Source organism: Chinchilla lanigera, unplaced genomic scaffold, assembly GCF_000276665.1.
Source record: "Chinchilla lanigera isolate Chin_1 unplaced genomic scaffold, ChiLan1.0 scaffold00080, whole genome shotgun sequence".
Classification (NCBI taxonomy): domain Eukaryota; kingdom Metazoa; phylum Chordata; class Mammalia; order Rodentia; family Chinchillidae; genus Chinchilla; species Chinchilla lanigera.
In genome coordinates this window covers 295,533-313,531 of record NW_004955481.1, presented here as the reverse complement: position 1 = coordinate 313,531, position 17,999 = coordinate 295,533, and the positions used below count along the sequence as shown (strand labels likewise).

Here is a 17,999-nt window from a genome sequence, read left to right as displayed (position 1 = left end):
GCACTGTGACAGACCTGCCCATTGTGCTGATGCTTTCCTGGACACGTCACTATTTCCAGCATGCCCCTTACTCTTTGGTGGTCCTAAGTGGGTACACGTCTCCACGTACTAGAGCAACTCTGTGCTCTTGAGACCTTGCCCCTGTGCCCAGTCTGAGCACACATCTCCTCTTTCAGCAGCCATGCAGACAACAGCTTGGAGTGAAAGTGTGTCTTCAGCCCCTACAACCACAGGGAGCGCTTGATGCGGATTTGATGCATGGATGAGCAGGAACTCCTCATCCAGTTTCACCAAGGGCAAGTGTAGGCACAGGTGCTCAAAGTACACTTTGGGATGACATCAGAAGAGGGTCCAGTATGGACATTTGAAAAGAAGTTTAGTTTTCTGAAAAGAGAGTCAACATGGAGTCCAGAGCCTGTTTAATCCCACCTTGTTGCTTGGTAGAATGTATGAGTCCCCTTTACAGAGGAGGAAGTTGATAGCTGGACCCGTGTTACCAGATCTGCTAGGCCCTGTGCCTCACTTCCCTCACCTGTAGGATGTTCCACCTTGTAGGGACCTGGGGCCTGGACCCCTCAGGCTCCCTTCTGACATACTGCCTCACCAGAGCATGGGACAGAATATGGGAAAGCTCCATAAACTCTAGTGACTATGGCATGGGTCTCTGTGACTGTGCGTGTGCTTGTTGCATGTGTGTGTATGTGTGTGCATATGTGCATGTATGAATGCATACATTCCAAGAGCAGGGTCCTCCAAGGGAACCCGGTGCTGACTCCCTGGGCCTTTGCACCCTGCCCTTCTCTCTGCAGAGGGCCATCCGTGTGCGCAGCCACTCCATGGAGACTGTGGTGGGCAGTCAGAGGAAGCTGCACAGCGGAGGCATCCCTGGCAGCCTCAGTGGGGGCATCGTTCACAACAGCATGGAAGTCACCAAAACTACCTTCTCGGTGAGTACAGCAGAGCCTGGGCTAGCATATGAGGTCAGGGGAGAGTCCCCACAAAACCTGTTTAGGAAGGGCCAAGCAACTAGAGTGTGGCAAGCTGGATGACAGGGAGAATATGAGAAATTGAGGCCTGGGGGTAATCCAGCTTCTGCCCATGATCTCTGGAGCCTCTCTCTGTCTCAGGTAGCACCTGGGGATGGCTTGCAAGAGAAACCTATTTGTTCTGTGACTTTCTTTGACAACCCAGTCTCCAACCCTGCCAAATGGTATGGGGTGCGTTTTCCTGCCCAGGGCTTTAAGACTTGCGACTGGGAGAAGGGTGCCCTTTCTTTGTTATTATTAATGATAGTAGTAACCACCTCAGTTTGCAGTTCACCAAGCACAGAACTAAGTTACTCATAGATTAGATCTTACCTAATCCTTGTCCCAGCTGCCTGAGGCAGGTACTAGAGGGATTAAATAACTTGCCAAAAGTCACCCGGCTAAGCTGAAGAGCTGGGATGTGATTGTAGATTTCCCTGATTCAAAGTTTATTCTCTTCATCACCATGTATACAGTTCCCAAAGACAGAGTCTGTTTGGACCTGTGAACTAGGCCTGATTGATTTGTACCAGGTTCTGGGCAGATGAGAGAACCACAAGAAATGGACTTGTGTGGACTAGAATTTCCTTTTCATCTTTTAAATAGCAGAACAGACTTTCCATGATACTAATGATTCTTGTTATAAATGGCCTTGCACAATTAATTTAATTTGTCAGATATTTTTATACCTGTTACCTTGTTTTTCCCAGAAGGTTCATGATACAAACAGAACAGGGCATTTATTTCCCTTCTGCAGATGAGGAGACAGGCCCAGAGGGTTTTGCCATTTGTTTATAGTTGTACAGCATGTGAATGGCAGAAATTGGGGCTTAGGTTGGAATCCTATTGGGCCTAAAGATTGGCTCAGGCTCCCACCTCCCTTTCCTCAAACTTTTCCTGCTCCACTGTACACCTGTGAGGCCAGGCAGCTGTTTGAAGCAGAAACCTTGGCTGGCTCTGCACTGCCTGTTGGTGCATGTGGACCTGAACTGTGAGTCTCACTCCATGTCATTATTATGAGTCCTGCCTGGATCCACTTGTTCATGAGCAGTGGACGGAGTGTTAGGAGCCCTGGGGGCTCTTGTCCTCATTCTGCCAGTGATTTTCTAGCTGACCTTGGCAAAATCGCCTCCCCTCTCTGGGCCTCAGCTTCCTCATTGGTGAAATAAAAGGTCGAACCAGGTCACTCCAGGGTCTCTCTAGCTTTGTGGTTCTCAGCCTGTGACCCTTGAATCATCGTGACCTTCATGATGTGTGGGGCTCCCACATGGTGGCCCTGACTCCCTGGTGCCCCAAGAATGTGGCCATTGTTGGATCATTACCCGGGGCCAAGGGCTTGGCTTTAACAACTCAGGAAAAGAATCTGCCAGTAGCTTGAGTGTTGGGGTCTCAGCTCCTATTACATAGACCCTACCCTTCCTAGCTGTCTTGCTCTTTTCTGAGGTCTCCTGCAGAGCAGGAGCCATCTGTAGACCAAAGAGGAGGAAAGGACGGAGGCCTAGGTTTGGGGTACGTGCGCTTACTTTGGCGATTTCATTGACAGCCTCCAGTGGCAGTAGCGACAGTGAAGAACCAGTCTCGGAGCCCCATCAAGCGGCGGTCGGGCCTCTTCCCTCGCCTGCACACAGGCTCTGAAGGCCAGGGGGACAGCCGGACACGATGGTAACTGCCAGGGCCCCTATTGCAGCCCAACTTAGAGTCTGTCGGTGCTTTGTACCTCAGCAGGGGTCAAGTGCCCACCCTTGGGGAGAACGTTGCTTGGCTTCAGGAGATGGCTTCCCTTTCACCACAGTCTCACTTTAGGCACCTGCATGGCCTGACTCTCAGCTCTTTAAACACTGAGCCCAATCTGGCCATTCTTTACATGGAGCTTCAAAGGTGTTCTTGCAGTGTTTTGACCTAAGCTAGAAATGGTGTTTGGGTTCTTGTCTTTCTTTGCCTTCCTTTCAAATGCTCACTCAGATGCCCTTTTTTGCAATACTGGGGATTGAACCCAGGGCTTTGTGCATGTTAGGCACTAACTATACCACTGAGATACACTCTCAGATCCCAAAGACCCCTCTTATGGAAGCCTTCCCTGACCCTGGCAGGCAGAGTTAATTGATTTTCTGGACTTACTAGAATGTTCTTTCTGTATAGGTTTTTTTAGTAACTCTTATATTACAATGTACTTTAACCTCTTCTTGCTAATTGTCTTTCTGATCCTTTAATTGTTGAAGCCATTTGTTCTTTAATTCAGCAAGCAACATGTATGAAGTGCCTACCATCTGTTGGGTGCTGCTGATTGTTCAGTAAGAACTGCCAAAGACACACAGCAGCCCTCTAGCTCACAGTCCTATGATGAAAAATGAAAGACACTTAGATGGACTTGCAAGTTGTCTGCCTGTGGGCCTGAGTGGTGGTCCCATGCCTTGAACAAGGGCATGCAAGATAAGGGGCGGATTTATAAAGAAAGACCAAACTCTCTGTTTAGAACCTGTGCATGAGAGATGCCCAGCTCTTGAGTTTTGGACAGAGGTCTTGGTTGGAGAAGGACAGCTGGGTAGAACTAGAGTACAGGTGCTGATTACAGAGAGATGAACCAATGAATACGATCACTCAGAGAGGGCGTGTGGAGCCCTAGCATGCACGTACAAGTGAAGGATGGAGAACTGGTGAAGATGCTGGAAGGAAAAGACAGAAGGAGAGGATGCGGAAGACAAGGTCTCTGAAGCTATGAGGACAGAAATTCCATTAGGGTCTGATGTACAGGCAAGAGACCCAAAGCCCTGTGAGGGTTGAGGGTTGGCAGTGAGGAGGTCACTAGCAATCTTATCATGAAGTACATTGAGGCTGCTTAACACCTCTAGTGTGGCTGTGAGAAAAACAAGAGCTGCAAGTGGCAGGGTATGAAAAACTGGAGCTCTTGTTCATAGTTGGTGGGAATGTAAAACAGGGCAGACTTCTTTGGAAAACAGCTGGCAGTTCTTCAGCAGTTTAAACAAAGAGTTACCATAGGACCCAGCAATTCTATCCCTTTGTATCTGCCTGAGAGAATTGAAAACAGTTGTCCATAAAACTAGTACAGTAGCATAATTAACACACATATCCATTGAAGCATTATTCTTAATAGTCCAGAATGGGGCCAATCCATATATCTTATCACTTGATGACTACGTCAATAAAATATGGTCTGTCTATAAAGTGAAATATTATTTTGCAATAAAAAGGACTAAAGTAGTGATGCATGCTACAACGTAGGTGACCTTTGCAAACATTATGCTAGTGAAAAAAGCCATGACACAAAGATCAGGACATACTGTATGATTCCATTTCTGTGAAATGTCTATACCAGGCAAATCCATACAGACAGAAAATAGGTCGGTGGTTGCCAGGGGGTGAAGGGGAGGAGGGATGGGCAGTGTTTGCAGACGGGGCCAGAGTTTCTTCTAGGAGGTCTAAAGATGTTCTAAAATTGGATTGTGGTGATGGTTGCACAATTCAGTGAATAGACTAGAAACCACTTACTTGCCCATTTTAAATGAATGAGCTGTGTGGCATGTATATTTTATCTCAGTAGTGCTATTGTTTTAAAAAGTACACTGAGGACAGAGTTGTCATGTCCCCAGCAGGTGGCACAGGGTAAATGGTCTTTGTTGAACTGCAAGAGAAAGGAACTCTTGAACTCTTGTGCTGAGAGCAGCCTTTGGCTCCCAAGCATTTAGAGCCACCTTGCCACATGGATCCAGAGGGGCTCATATTATAGTTTATATGTAGGGTGTCTCCAGAGTCATATGCAGGCGGACTTCCTGGAACCTTATAGGAACCTATATATTGGGCCATCTCCTGAGCAGAGCCCCCTGCTCCCTATGGGGACATTCACTGTTCCCTGTGGGGTCCTCTCTTGACCCAGGTGGGGCAGCCAACTTGGGGGAAGGGGGAGACTTGGGCTAGAAACCATCAAGCCAGGGCTCCTGTGGATAATTCTGAATCCCGCACCCTTGAACCGAGAGAGGTCCTTACCATAGGGAACACAACACCTTGTTGTCTACTGTCGTTCCAGGAGCTGGTGTGGGAAAAGAAGTCTGAGCAGCTGCACTTTGTATGGAGTGCTTGGGCCCCATAGCCAGAGCTCTGTCTCAGGCCCGCAGGTGGCCCAAAGACTTAGGGCTGTCTCCATGGTCTCATTCTTCGTTGTTCTCCTTTCCTCAGTGACAGTGCATCCAGCACCCCCAAGACCCCGGATGGCGCACACTCCTCTCAGGAGATAAAGTCTGAAACCTCATCTAATCCCAGCTCTCCAGAAATCTGCCCCAACAAAGAGAAGTAAGAAAGCGAGGGGAGGGAAAGTCTGGCTGTAGCCATTTGGAGCCTCCAGACAAGCAGAGAGTGACTGCCTCTTGTCTCTGGAACACAAAGGCTGGCAGGCAGGGCACAGGGAGCCACTGTGAGCAGACTCAGGTCTCTCCTGGGCTGTCCTGCTCTTGGTCTGGCAAGACCTGGAGCTGAGGGACCTCTTGCTGGTAAGTGACCAGGGCTTGCCCCTCTTCCCCTCCCCTGCAGGCCCTTCATAAAGTTGAAGGAGAACGGCCGGGCCAACATCTCCCGCTCCTCCTCCAGCACCAGCAGCTTCAGCAGCACTGCAGGGGAGGGTGAAGCCATGGAGGAGTGTGACAGTGGGGTAAGTGTGCCTGTCCCGCTTGGGAAGTGCACTTGGCACCCGGCTGGCTATACTATGCATTAAAAGAGCAATGTGGGAAAAGGTCTGCTCTGTCTGTGTGGGTGAAAGGGAGGCACAGAAATAAGAGGTGGCTCTGGAAGCTGTCACCTTCCAATGGGCACAGTGCCTGAGGCTCCTCCCGGAGCGACATAACAGCAGCAGTAGAGGAACAGGGCCAGGCTGGGTTATGTCCTTGCCATGGGGACCCTGGCTGGAGGAGAAAGGGGTTGGTGCCTCATGGGCCTGGGGCCTGGGTCTAAGGACCCTCTTGGAGGGGCAGAGGTTGAAGCCAGGGCTGAGGCAGCAGGAAGGAAAGCACAGATCCGAGCGTGGGAGGGGGAGGCAGTAGTCACCCTTGGCTTGGGGCCTCTTGGCCTACCTGGGCACAGGATCCCTGTGGTGTGCTGAGGGTGCCCTGGCCTCACTCACCCGGTCTCTCTCCCCAGAGCAGCCAGCCGTCCACAACCTCACCTTTCAAGCAGGATGTGTTTTTCTACAGCCAGTCCTCGAGCAGCGAGAGCCCTGGCCTGGGGGCAGCCGCCACCCCCATCATCATGAGTCGGAGTCCCACAGGTCAGTAGCATCTGGCGCTGTGCAGGATATGGTTGGGAGGATGGGTCCTGATTTATGTTCATGGAGCCGGTGCTCCTGGCTTGCTGTGCTGATAAGTTTCTGCTCCTCCTGAGAGGTATCAGACCCTTCCGCTCTGCTAGCTCATTTCGCCTGTCAACCCTAAGAGACCTGTGTTCTTGTCTTTATCCTACATGTGGGGAAACTGAGGCTCAGAATTGAGAATTTTAATGGAGATCCCATAGGGAGGAATTGCGATTGTGCGTTTAGAAAGCTCTCTGCTGATGTTTCACTATCAGCCATGTGGGGTCCCTCTGTCATGGTGATGACCCAGACAATACAAGGACAGGAAGGAGCAGCATGAGCGCTGGAGGAGAGGAGAGATGGAGTGCTCTGGAACTGCATGTGGCTCAGCATAGGCGGAGTTCACCGTGAGAGAAGAGAGACTAGAGGGGCCACAGGTGGGCTCCCAGGAGACCCTGGTGAGAATTGTGGTGTTAGCCTAGTTGGAGGGTCTTTAGTCTGGGCTCAAACTTGTGATCCTCCTGCCTCAACCTCCTAGCGTGCCAAGATTACAGGCATGCACCTCAGCTGCCCATGCCCAGTTTATTACCGAGCCCTTCTGTGGTTCACTTTCTTCCAGCTAAAAAACGAGGGGAGGGAATTAATAGTTTCTTTCCCGTAGGGTTGGTTGTGTGAATATTAACTGAGCTTATGCTCATGAGATGCACAATTATTAACCTAAGTGTATTAAATAATTAGAAAAAAAAAAAAAAAAACAATAGCATGATCAGCAGTTTTACATGGGGCAGTCTTGCTGTCCAGGGACCTCTGGCAGTGTCTGAAGATGTTTCATTTTTCATGACTGTGGAAGGGGGCTCCTGCTGGTATCTAGGGGTAGAGTTTAGGGATGTTGCTAAACAACGTATCACCTTTAACCCACAGTAACGAATTATCTGGCTCCAAATGGGATAGGTTGAGAAACTCTTGTCTAAGTGATAGCCATACAGGCAGGGCCAATGGGCCATTAGAGTGATTTTACCCAGATTGCTTCTGAGATTCTCACAGCAAGCGGGTATTGGTGAAAAGGGTGAGCAATGTCAAAGGGAAGATATAGGGAGGACATGGTCAGAAGCAAGAGATCCTTAGTGTTAGGGCTTCCCAGATAATGGAGCAGTTATGTGCTTCCTCTCATTCAATCCCCTGTGGTTGGGGAGCTCTGGAGCTAGATCCTGGTCATGTCACTGAAAAGCTCAACTCTCTGAGCCTCAGTTTCCTCATCTGTAAAATGGGATAGTCATACCCATTTCTTGATTTTTAAAAACAAGGCTTAAGTAAATATCAATGAAATAACTGCAGGAATCTGTAACCAAACCTAGCTCCTGTGTGGAGCTAAACAAGTACCAAAATAAATAAGATTTTGAGTAAGGGGAGAATTAGAGTCTGTGACTTGCTAAAGGCTACTCAGGGCAGAAGAGCCTGGAACAAATCTGGTAACTTGCCCAGTGTGCATTGCATCCCCTGGTGATGTGCCTTCTCATATCCCCCTTCCTTCCATGTAGTATTTATCCCTGTGGATTGCTTTCTATCTCCAGCCTTATGTATACTATGCTGGGTATTCACAGGGTCAGGGTGGGCTTGGGGAGATCAGTTGAGCTGAGTCTGGGAAGAGGCACATGGGGGTGGGTGGGAGGTGGCCTGGGAGGGCCTGACACCAAGGGTGCTCTAATCTTGGGTGCATGATCACTGGTTATTTCATGTCTGGGCTCCCTGGGTCACTCAGGGAGGTGCTTGTAACACTGGGGGGAAACCGCTTGGTTTGGAGCACCAAGAGTACTAGTCCGTAGTCTCGAGGAGGACTGAACTGAACTGTAGATTCCTCGACCCATTGGAATCCAAAGAACCAGCCCTCCTGCCAGGGGTGTAATAGTAAAGGCTTAACAGCTGGCTCCTCTATTGAAGAGGACATCAGAAAACGGAAAGATGTTCCCTGTTCCTGGATAGATAGAACCAATATTGTCAAAATGGCCATATTCCCAAAAATGTTACACAGATTCAGTGCAATCCCAATCAAAACACCAACAGCATACTCCACAGATCTAGAGGAAACCATCTAAAATAGCAAAAGTAATCTTGGGCAACAAGAGCAAAGTAGGAAGCATCATAATACCTGACTTCAAGCTATACTACAAGCAACAGTGATAAAAATGGCATAGTACTGGAGCAGAAACAGACATGTGGATCAGTGGAACAAAAGGGAGGATACAGAAACATCCCCAGACACATTCAGCTGTTTGATCTCTGACAAAGAGGCCACAAGCTATGTTGGAGGAAAGACAGCCTATTCAACAAACGGTGCTGAGAAAACTGGCTATGTGTTCGCAGAAGATTTAAGCAGGACCCATATCTCTACCATGTACTAAACTAAAATCAAAATAGATCAAATATCTAAATACTAAAACAGAGACATTGAACCTACTGGAAGACAAAGTAGGTAAAACACTTGAAGTCATAGGTGTGAGAAAGGATTTTTTAAAAAATACAACTCCAGCTGCATAAGAAATAAAAGCAAGAATCAATAAATGGGATTACATCAAAAGCTTCTGCACAGCAAAGGAATCAATTAGTAGAGTGAAGCAACAACCTACAGAACGGGAAAATTATTTTGCCAGCTACTCCTCAGACAGAAGACTAATATCTAGAATATAAAAAGAACTAAAACAAAAAAATAGGCCACTTAAAATAAAAGACCCAATCAAGAAATAGGCAAGTGAAATGAATAGACCCTTCTCAGGAGAAGAAGTACAAATGGCTGACAAAAATATGAAAAAATGTTCAACATCTCTGGCTGTTAGAGAAATACAAATTAAAACAGCTTAAGAGTCTGTCTCACATCAGAAAGAATGGCGGTCATTAAGAAGTCAAAGAATAACTAATGCTGGAGTGGCTGCGGTGAAAAAGGAATCTCCCTGCGCTGTTGGTGGGAATGTAAATTAGCACAACCATTATGGAAGTCAGTATGGAGATTTCTCAAAAAACTAAAATTAGAAATTCTGTATGACCCAGCTATTGCTTTTTTGGGTGTCTTCCCCCAATAGCTAAAAAAGGCATATTACAGTGATGCATGCATCCCAGTGTTTATAGCAGCACAATTTTAATAGCTAAATCCTGGAAGCAGCTGGTATACCCATCAACGGACAAATGGATAAAGACAAATGTGCTTTCTGTACATAACTGAATACTCCGTGACTACAAAGAAGGGTAAATTTGAGATGATTATAGGAAAATGGGTGCATCTGGAAAACGTGTTTTTTTTTAAAATTAGATTTTATTGGTACATTTTAGATATACATAATCATCACATTCATCAAAGAGAATTTGTACTTGTACATGATATAACTTGTTTTTTTACCCCATTCTCCTACTCTCCCTTCAACCCCTCCTTCAACCCCTTCTCCCCTCCCTATTTACAAAGCTTTGTGGGAAAATGTAATGCTGAGTGAAATAAACCAGATACACAAGCTTAAATACCATATGGTATCTCTCATTTGAGCAAGGCAAAGTATAAACAAAGAGCATAATAAGGGGTGGATAGGAGGAGATAGGGATTAGATCTTTTGCAAATGAGAAGGAGTCCAGGAGACCGAGGGAGAGGCTAGAGGGGGTTAGAAGGGAAAGTAAAGAGAACTAAGTTATGCCATGCACAGGAACCTAATAATCTCAATGAATGTAAATATTATGTTTCATAAACGCGAGTAAAAATAATAATGAGAATGAAAATGGGGAAAGAGGATTTAGAGAGAGGTGGGTGGGAAGGGGATTTTAAAAAACAGAACTCAGCTATATTATGTACATGTACCCACTCCCCAAGATGAATGTAACTTCATGTACTACAAACATGTATTAATGAAACACAAATAATAAATCAATAAAATATTTCTCGTAATAAAAGGGACCCCTCTGCTATACACCCACGCACATGCATGCACTTATTCTAAATTTTACTAATATGATGAATCAGAAGCCCAGTTTACAAATAATGATAAAATACACACTATTCCTTACTGTAAATCCCATATATCCAATGGATTTTCACAAGACACTTCTGTTGATATTTCTCTAAATTTTGTACCATAGCCAGCTTAAGGTTGCAGATCATGAATGTGGTTCCAACATGACTGTTGCTTAATGCAACGTATGTAAATGACTGCTGTATACTAAGAGCTTTATTCCTGTGTGGGTGATGTGAGCAACTTTCTTGCTGAGTTGGAAAATAGTTCTCAAATACTGGAATATTTACTCAGCCTCTTGATGTAGTTCACAGTGTAATGGTTGCAGATACTACACTGTTTTAATTTTTAATTTTTGGTTTTTTTTTTTTGCTATAGGGGGGATCAAACCTGGGCTCTTAGTGCTAAGCTATATCCCTAGCCCATTTTTATTTTTTATTTTGAGGCAAGGCCTTCCTAAGCTGCTAAGTTGCCCAGACTGGGCCCCAACTTATGATCCTTCTGCCCCAGCCTCCCTAGGATTACAGGTGTGCACCACCACACCGGGCTCTACACAACACATTTTAAAGTTTAACCCACATTATTATTTTCACCATAGTTTCTTAAGGCTAGACAACAAATTATAAGTCATGCTCTGACTCGTAGCATTGGCCAGTTTTTGTGGTGTGAATATTCCTATCATGACCAATTTTAAGCTCTCACTGTGACGTCCCTGGCAACAGATACACAGCCACTTTCGTAGGCTATTTCTACCATATGGATGTAGCAGACAGAAGAGGATATGTAAGAATAGTAAACTTAGTAAATAACGAGAAAGTGAATTCTGAGAATTCGTTATCTTCTTTGAATATAATCTACTTGTAAACCTATAAATTTAATTTTAAAAAATGACCTATGTTTAGCAGCCAGCTCATGACATTGCTAATCTAGTCTAGCATGCCTTAAGGAGAGGTGGAATCTCTTTCTCCCCGCCACTCGGTTCAGCTAGAATGGCCTCTATAGATCCACCTCCTTTTCATGGACATTCTTCTTTTCTTAGATGCCAAAAGCAGAAATTCCCCGAGATCAAACCTGAAATTCCGCTTTGATAAGCTCAGCCACGCCAGCTCCAGTGGGGTAAGCATCCAGGGTGTGGGGCAGCTCCTTAACCTAATCTCCTCTGAGCCAGCTTCCTTGCCCGAAGGCTGCAGGGGGAGCACATCGCGGATATTACATGGGGGTCCCCTGAGGGAGGCAGAGAGAAGATGGCTCTGACCAGATCTGGGGGTGATGCTGTCTATATGGTGGAGGCACCTGCCAGGGATTTACCAGCTGTCTTGGCTACACTTCTTACATCACAGCCACACTCTTGGGCGTAACTATGCCCACACATGAGTCCTGAATTCCTGGCTCCCTGGGCCTTCTGCCCTTTCTTGAGGTCACCATAGTGTTGAGAGTTGAACGCACAGAAGCTGAGTGTCAAGCAGATTGTTGTCTGGTTATTTAAAACTCATATAGCTATTTCCTGGAACAGGGTCACTAATGTGAGTGAAGAATTCTTCTGCTGTCCAAGGTGAGGTGAGTGAGTGCTTGTCCTGAGGTGGCCATGAGGGGAGAGCATGGTACCAAGGGCCTTAGGCCCTGAGAATGGCCACACAGACCCTGCCAGTTGGGGAGGGTCCCCACAGTGGCTTTGGCCCTACAGCCTCTATGATGGGCCTCCCCAGGTCTGTGAGGGGAAGAAGGGACTGATGCTGTGGGTGTGATGGAAAGGGTTGCCCGCGGGACTGGGGGAGGCTCATTACGTAGGTCTCCCCCCACTGGGTGACCCCGGTTCCAGCAGGCAGAAGAGGCAGTCACAGCTCACCTCCTTCTCTAGAGGGAGGAGCTTCTCAGCTTGTTCTGGCTTCCCTGCTCCCAGGCAGCCTTTCCCTCCCTTCTGTGTCTGAATAAGGCCGTAAGTTGAAATGTGCCCTTCCTACATGCCAAGGAGTGCCCCTGCCCGCAGATGCTATGAGAGACAGTCCCAGGGGCTTCGGCCCCCACAGCTTGCCTCCCCCTGGGGAGCTTGTGGTCCCAGCAGGGCAGGGCGAGTCCACTTGCCATTAAGGCCCAAACTGCTCATGAAGTCAGGACCGTCTGACCCCCAGCTGCACTCCAACTTTTCCTGTCTGGGGCTCCCAGTGGTCTCAGTTGGGTCCAAGGGGAAGGGTATGCCTGAACCCATTTTATATTAAATGTATTATGAGAAAAAAAGAGAAAATGGGAATGTCTACATCGACCTCCACCGTCTGTCATGGACTTTCTGTGCCTCTGTTTACCAGAATGCTGCTTATGCCCAGCTTCTGGGGATGGGTGGATAAAGCTGGTCTCCCTTGTTCAGGGTGTAGTTGGTGGCCCGCAGTCAGGGATGTTGTGTGGGCCCCAGCCCTTTGTCCTGAGTGTATTTCTCCCCTTCCTTTGCCAAATGTGTGCTCATTGTCTCCTGCATTGCCTCTTCCAGGGAAGCCCTGATTCTGTCCTGCAGAAGGCTCCTATTCCAGCAGTTTGGGGGTGCCGTCCACTACTCTGATCGTCACAGGCCCACCAGACCAGCTGTCTGTCCTGTGTCCTGACCTGGTCACAGTCTTGCTGGGTCCTTCGCCAACACACCTTCATCTCTGGACAAGACCTTTTCTTGGAGGCTCTCCTGCTCCTGACCTCCCAGTGTGGTGTCTGTCTGGATCATTTGCCCACTTGTTTGTCTGTAGGAAAGACAGTTGGGGAAGGGGGCTCTTGGTACTTGGGCTTAGCCAGAGATGTGGAAGCTCATCTGCTCCAGAGGCAGAGAGAGTGCTGGGTGGGGAGCAGAGGTAAAAGCAGAATATAAAGTGGGCCCATTTGTCCTTGATCACAGTGCAGTGCCCTCCCGGGCATGGTAGGAAGGAGCTTTACTACCATCCATGCGTGGAGTAGAGGTGCAGGGGTTGCTTCCCCAGAGCCAAAATTTGTAGCATCCTCGAGGCTGTCCTGATAAAGACAGCTCCTTTGTTCCTGTTTCTCTGGAGCTCCAAAAACAAATCTCCCTGCTCTGTGTTAAGTACTATAGACCCATCAGTTGGCACAGGCCAGGGCTGCTGCATTCCCACTGTCAGTGCACCTTGAGCCAGGCTCTTGCAGGTGGAAGCTCCAAGACAGACCTGGATGTGTCTGGGACCATTGCTGCATACTTCCTTGACTGTAGCTGCAACTTTTTTCTTGTTTAATTTCATGCAGGTTCTGATTATCCTAGCTGTGGAAGAAGCCCCAAGCAATCACTCCCCTTTGAGCAGATATTTTTCCCCATGAAGGAGTGGGAAGCCAGGAGTGAGAAGGAATTCAGGGAGAATGAACAAGCCAGTGCTGGGGGATCACTGGTCAATAACCTCAGGGCCCAAGGGCTCAGCAGGAGTCTGTGGGATCCAGATCTCTGATGCTTGTAGAGGTTCAGGGAAGACTTAAATGGTTATTTAAACCACCCATTTATAAGAGAGGGAAAAGGGTAGAAGGGGGATGACTTGGCAGGTTCTGGTCAGGCCGGTGTGTAGGGGTTGAACTTAGGCATGTGTGGAGGAACACACTGTCCCTCAGCAATCATGCCCCTGCCCTTTGCTGGGGAGTGGGCAGTGCTGCCTGAAGTTCCACTTCTGGCTTCTGTGCCCATTGACTGTGTCTGGGGCGTGATCCCCTGGTCCTTCTCTTCCCTGTTCAATTGCAGGTCTGTAGGTGGTTGTTGCATCGGTAGGATTTCTGCAGGCAGGGCCCCATCTGGCCGTGTGGTTCAGACACTGCATGCCGCCCCTCACCAGCGCCACCTTCTCTGGGATGATGAGCCAGCTTGTCCCGGGGAACAGCCCTGCTGGCTCCTCGCCTGTCCAAGTCTGCAGGGCGTTTCTGCTGCTGGCTTTAGAGTGGGGTGTCTGCCAAGTGAAACACAGAGTTTTAACAGATCTTTGGAGGTTTTGCAGCCTCAAGTGCATATGTGCCTTTGGGGCAGGGCTGCTGGGGTGACACAAGCTGGGCTCCCTGCTTTAATGAACAGATGACAAGATTTCCAGTCAAGTGCTTTATCTGTATTAGGGATCTGGACTAGCAAGCCAAAGCTTAGAAATGGGACACATTTTTTTGAACTGACATTGTAACTGTTTCTCCATTGCTTTTGCCATTAAGACAAACTTGATATTTGTGTTTCCTGTTCACCTATTCGATCCTCCTTACAGCCCAGAGGGCACCCCGCCCCTCACCCTATTTGAGAAATGTGCTTACATACAATACTAGTTTGGTAAGATTTATCTAGTTAGAAGGTCAACAAAATATCTGTTTAGCTTTTATGAAAAGTCAGTGTAGCAGCACCCATTGCTGGACTGAGGCCTGTGGATTCTGGCAGGGTTTTGTTGGCTGGGTTTCTGAAGGAACTTGAAAGGTCAAACTGTGAAAACTCTTACAGGGTTCTGGCTCACCTCTCTAAGTAGCCAGTATTTAGAGATGCCTGATGAGTGTGCTGTGATGCATTATGGTCTGGAGTCCTCTGGGCTTTCCAAGTTGTTCTCATGCTGTCATACTGGGGAACCTCATATTTTCCTGTCACCACTGCTCTGGCTGCTCCCTTTGCAGTCCCCACCTCCCGGTAGTGCCTCTAGGCCAGTGGGCAGGATGGCAGGGTGTGTGCAGGGGAACCGGGAGGCACAAGTCTGCCCTCACAGAGGCCCAGACCTGGGATGTGGTCTCCTCTCTCACTGTACTGTTGAGGTGCTCAGGGCAGGATCAGATATGCCCCTTCCCCCTGGGCCACGCCTCGCCTATGGTTTCCGGTGTGTGTACTAGCAGCCTGCCTGAGGTCCCCATGCTGAGAGGGAGGAGAACGAGGATGGGGTCCTTTTTCCCTTCACTCTTCTGGGCTGTGGGCAGCGTCTCCTGTTCCTGGAGGGCTTCTGCCCCCACAGTCTGATCCAAAATATCTTTCCCTTTATTGCTGCACTTAGTCATGGGGCTCAGGCCTGCGTAGATGGTGCTCACTCTGGTATTTGGGGCATTTCCAATGTGACCTTCATGAGGGGTTCACATCTCTGCCCCTGAGGCCACCCGACTCACTGCAGAAACTATCCTTTCCAGGTGCCACGGGGCACCCAGATGCCTCCCGCTCCACTGATGTTTAAAAGCAGATGCAGAAAAGCTTGAGATGGAAGGTCTGAGCCAGAGTTCCTGTCTGTGGTAATGAACGTCAAACAGTGTTTCCTGGAACATACTCAGCTTCGTAGGCATCACTTTGATGCCCAGCCCTTCTGGCTCATTTCAGCGTCTCCTCCAGCCGTGTTGTTGTCTAGATGAGAAACCTTAGCTCCAGGGAGAGAAAAGAACTTGCTTGAGGTCACACAGCTAGCTAGTGGCAAAGCTAAGACTGGAGCCCACAACCCAAGGCCCTTTCCTGTGCACCAGCTACATAGCTGGTAGAGCAAGTGGCTGCATTTCCTGGGCCAGGGTCCCTCCCTCATTGGCTGGGGCCTTGGCTCCAGCGGGGAGAGGTCAGCAGTGGAAGTGTGCTGATGGGACCTCAGTCTCTGCTGCTTTCCATGGAGGGCTCTTTTAGATTGGTCACCAAGGGTCCTGGATTTAGGGTGCAGCTTGAGCAAAGAAAACAGGGAGGGAAAGAGATTCCTGACAAACTGGTCCTTAGTTCTTCAGAGGCAGAGGCCAGGGCAAAGGTGCAGTCAGCCACTCTTGGTTTCCTTGCACTAAATCATGATGGAAGGAAAAAGGAAACTATTCATTTCTCCCTCGCTCCCACCCCCTGTGGTGCTGGGGATGGAACTCAGGGCCTCATGCACGCTGGACAAGGGCTGTACTACTGAGCTACACCTCAGCCTCTTCCTGATACTTAAATGAAGGTGGTTAATTAAGGTGGGGCATAGCCTATTTCCCTTTCCTTACCCTGACCCATGAAGGTGCCAGCTCAAACACTACCTTTTCAATGTATCTTAGTAGAGACCAGTCTGTTGTTGGGGAGTAGTTGGGGGATTCAAGTAGATCTTATGGCTCCAGGGGCCAGCAGGGACCAGGCCAGTCTACCACACAGAACCTCATGGCTCCTTCTCCAGCCTCCAGCTACCACCTTATCAAAGGCAAGGGCTGGTCCCTGAAGTTTGCCGTGCTGTTCCTGCAATCTGGTGAGGGGCAGTGAGGGGCGTTTTTCTTCCAAGCCCTGGAATCTGTTTTTCCATTAGTCCCTTTCCCTCCCCAGCTCACACCCCTCTCCTTTCAGAGGGGCCAAGCGCCCCCTGGAAAGAAGACAATCCCCTAGGGTGAAGGGCAGTGGAGCCCTGTCTGGTGAGAGGCTAGCAGGCAGTGCTCTGTACTTTGCCTTACCAGCTCTGGGGAGAGGGTGTTTGCTTGGCAGATTGGAATTTAATTGCCATCGTCTTTGATTTTGTGACATTTCTGCTTGGAAGGGTGAAACTCTCCTTCCCACTCCCTAGCATGTGTGCCAACTCTCCCTTGTCGTGGGTGTTACCCTCTTAACACTCCAGCTCAGGGAGTGCTGACATCTCTGTGTGAAGAGATTCTTGTGTGGTAGAACCTAAGAAGTGTAGCTTGGAAGTGATCCCTGTGACGATGACTTTTCCTTCTTTCCTCTTAGTGAGGAGGTGAATTGTAGACCCTGACTGCCTATGTAATGTAAATAGTGTACATTTAATTTATTGCTATGGTAGCATATTGTATTTGTTAATGTATAAAACAAATTCTAAAAGGTTGACAAATGTATATTTTGTTGCTTAAATGTGTCTTTGCAGAAATTGACATTAAATAACATATTTTGTGTCCATCCGTGTTCAGACTTCTTTGCATGGGGCTGTAGGCCTGGGGGATGACCTTTCAGTTTATAAAGATTCCATATTAGCTGGCCAGCAGCTAGCTGACTTTGGCTCCAAAAGCGTTTCAAAAGTTTGTAATGAACCATCAATGTTTAAAGAACTCACTATGACTTGAGAAAAAAAAAAGCACCTAGAAATTTCACATTAAAATTTCAGTTTTCTGCTCTTAAAAAAATGAGATGCTAAGTCCCCTCAGGCATGAACTGGAGACTCCAGAGCTCGCTGGAGTCTGTCCCTTTAGGTGGGACCTGAGTACACCTCAGTCTCCACTCTTCTGTATTGTTCACCTCTGAAGCATTTCACTCATTCCCATTACTTGCTTAGCTTCTGTAGACAGTGTATGAGACTCCTACTATGCACTAATTTGTCTCCACCCTGTAATTTTCTTTTTCTGTCCACTTTCTTTCTCTAATTTCTGATTCACTTCGGGAAGGATTCTTTCATGACTAAAATACCTTCTCTTCCTCCATGACCTCAAATGGCCCTGGTCTTTCATACATGTTGCTATACTCTGTTTGGATGCAGATTCAGAATTAATACCAATATGCTTTTTCTTAAGAAGTTTGAAGGTAAGGAATAGGTCTTGAGTACCTACCAGGGCCTGGTTTTGTGATCTTGGGTAAACTATGTCACTTCCCATGGTTTATATTTTTTAAATGTATTATAAGGAGTATAATTCATGTATAAAGCATGAGGACACAACAGAATTCATAAGTGGAAAAGAGCTTTGAAAAAATGACAAGTATTCTTCAGTCACTAGAGGTTAGATGATAATACCAATAGTAACAGCTGTTATCACAGTTTGACTATATGCTGATTGTTTTACATA

The 17,999-nt window shown here is 47.7% G+C and overlaps 1 protein-coding gene across 16 annotated transcripts in view; it reads left to right on the top strand.

Annotated features, from left to right (window-relative positions):
* Rap1gap2 (RAP1 GTPase activating protein 2) overlaps positions 1-17,121 on the top strand; it is a 241,080-nt gene extending 223,959 nt beyond the window's left edge. For 11 of the 16 annotated variants that reach the window (XM_013503479.1, XM_013503478.1, XM_013503480.1 and 8 more), the window contains 7 exons: positions 810-947; positions 2,569-2,687; positions 5,217-5,330; positions 5,568-5,685; positions 6,171-6,297; positions 11,344-11,420; positions 12,787-17,121. In XM_013503479.1, coding sequence (XP_013358933.1) covers positions 810-947; positions 2,569-2,687; positions 5,217-5,330; positions 5,568-5,685; positions 6,171-6,297; positions 11,344-11,420; positions 12,787-12,855 — 762 coding nt within the window. In that variant the 3' untranslated portion in view covers positions 12,856-17,121. Of the gene's footprint in view, positions 1-809; positions 948-2,568; positions 2,688-5,216; positions 5,331-5,567; positions 5,686-6,170; positions 6,298-11,343; positions 11,421-11,817; positions 11,862-12,786 lie in introns of all 16 variants that reach the window. The other 5 variants (XR_263756.2, XR_263755.2, XM_005402559.2 and 2 more) reach the window with 5 other exon arrangements.
* The last annotated feature ends 878 nt before the right edge of the window (positions 17,122-17,999 follow it).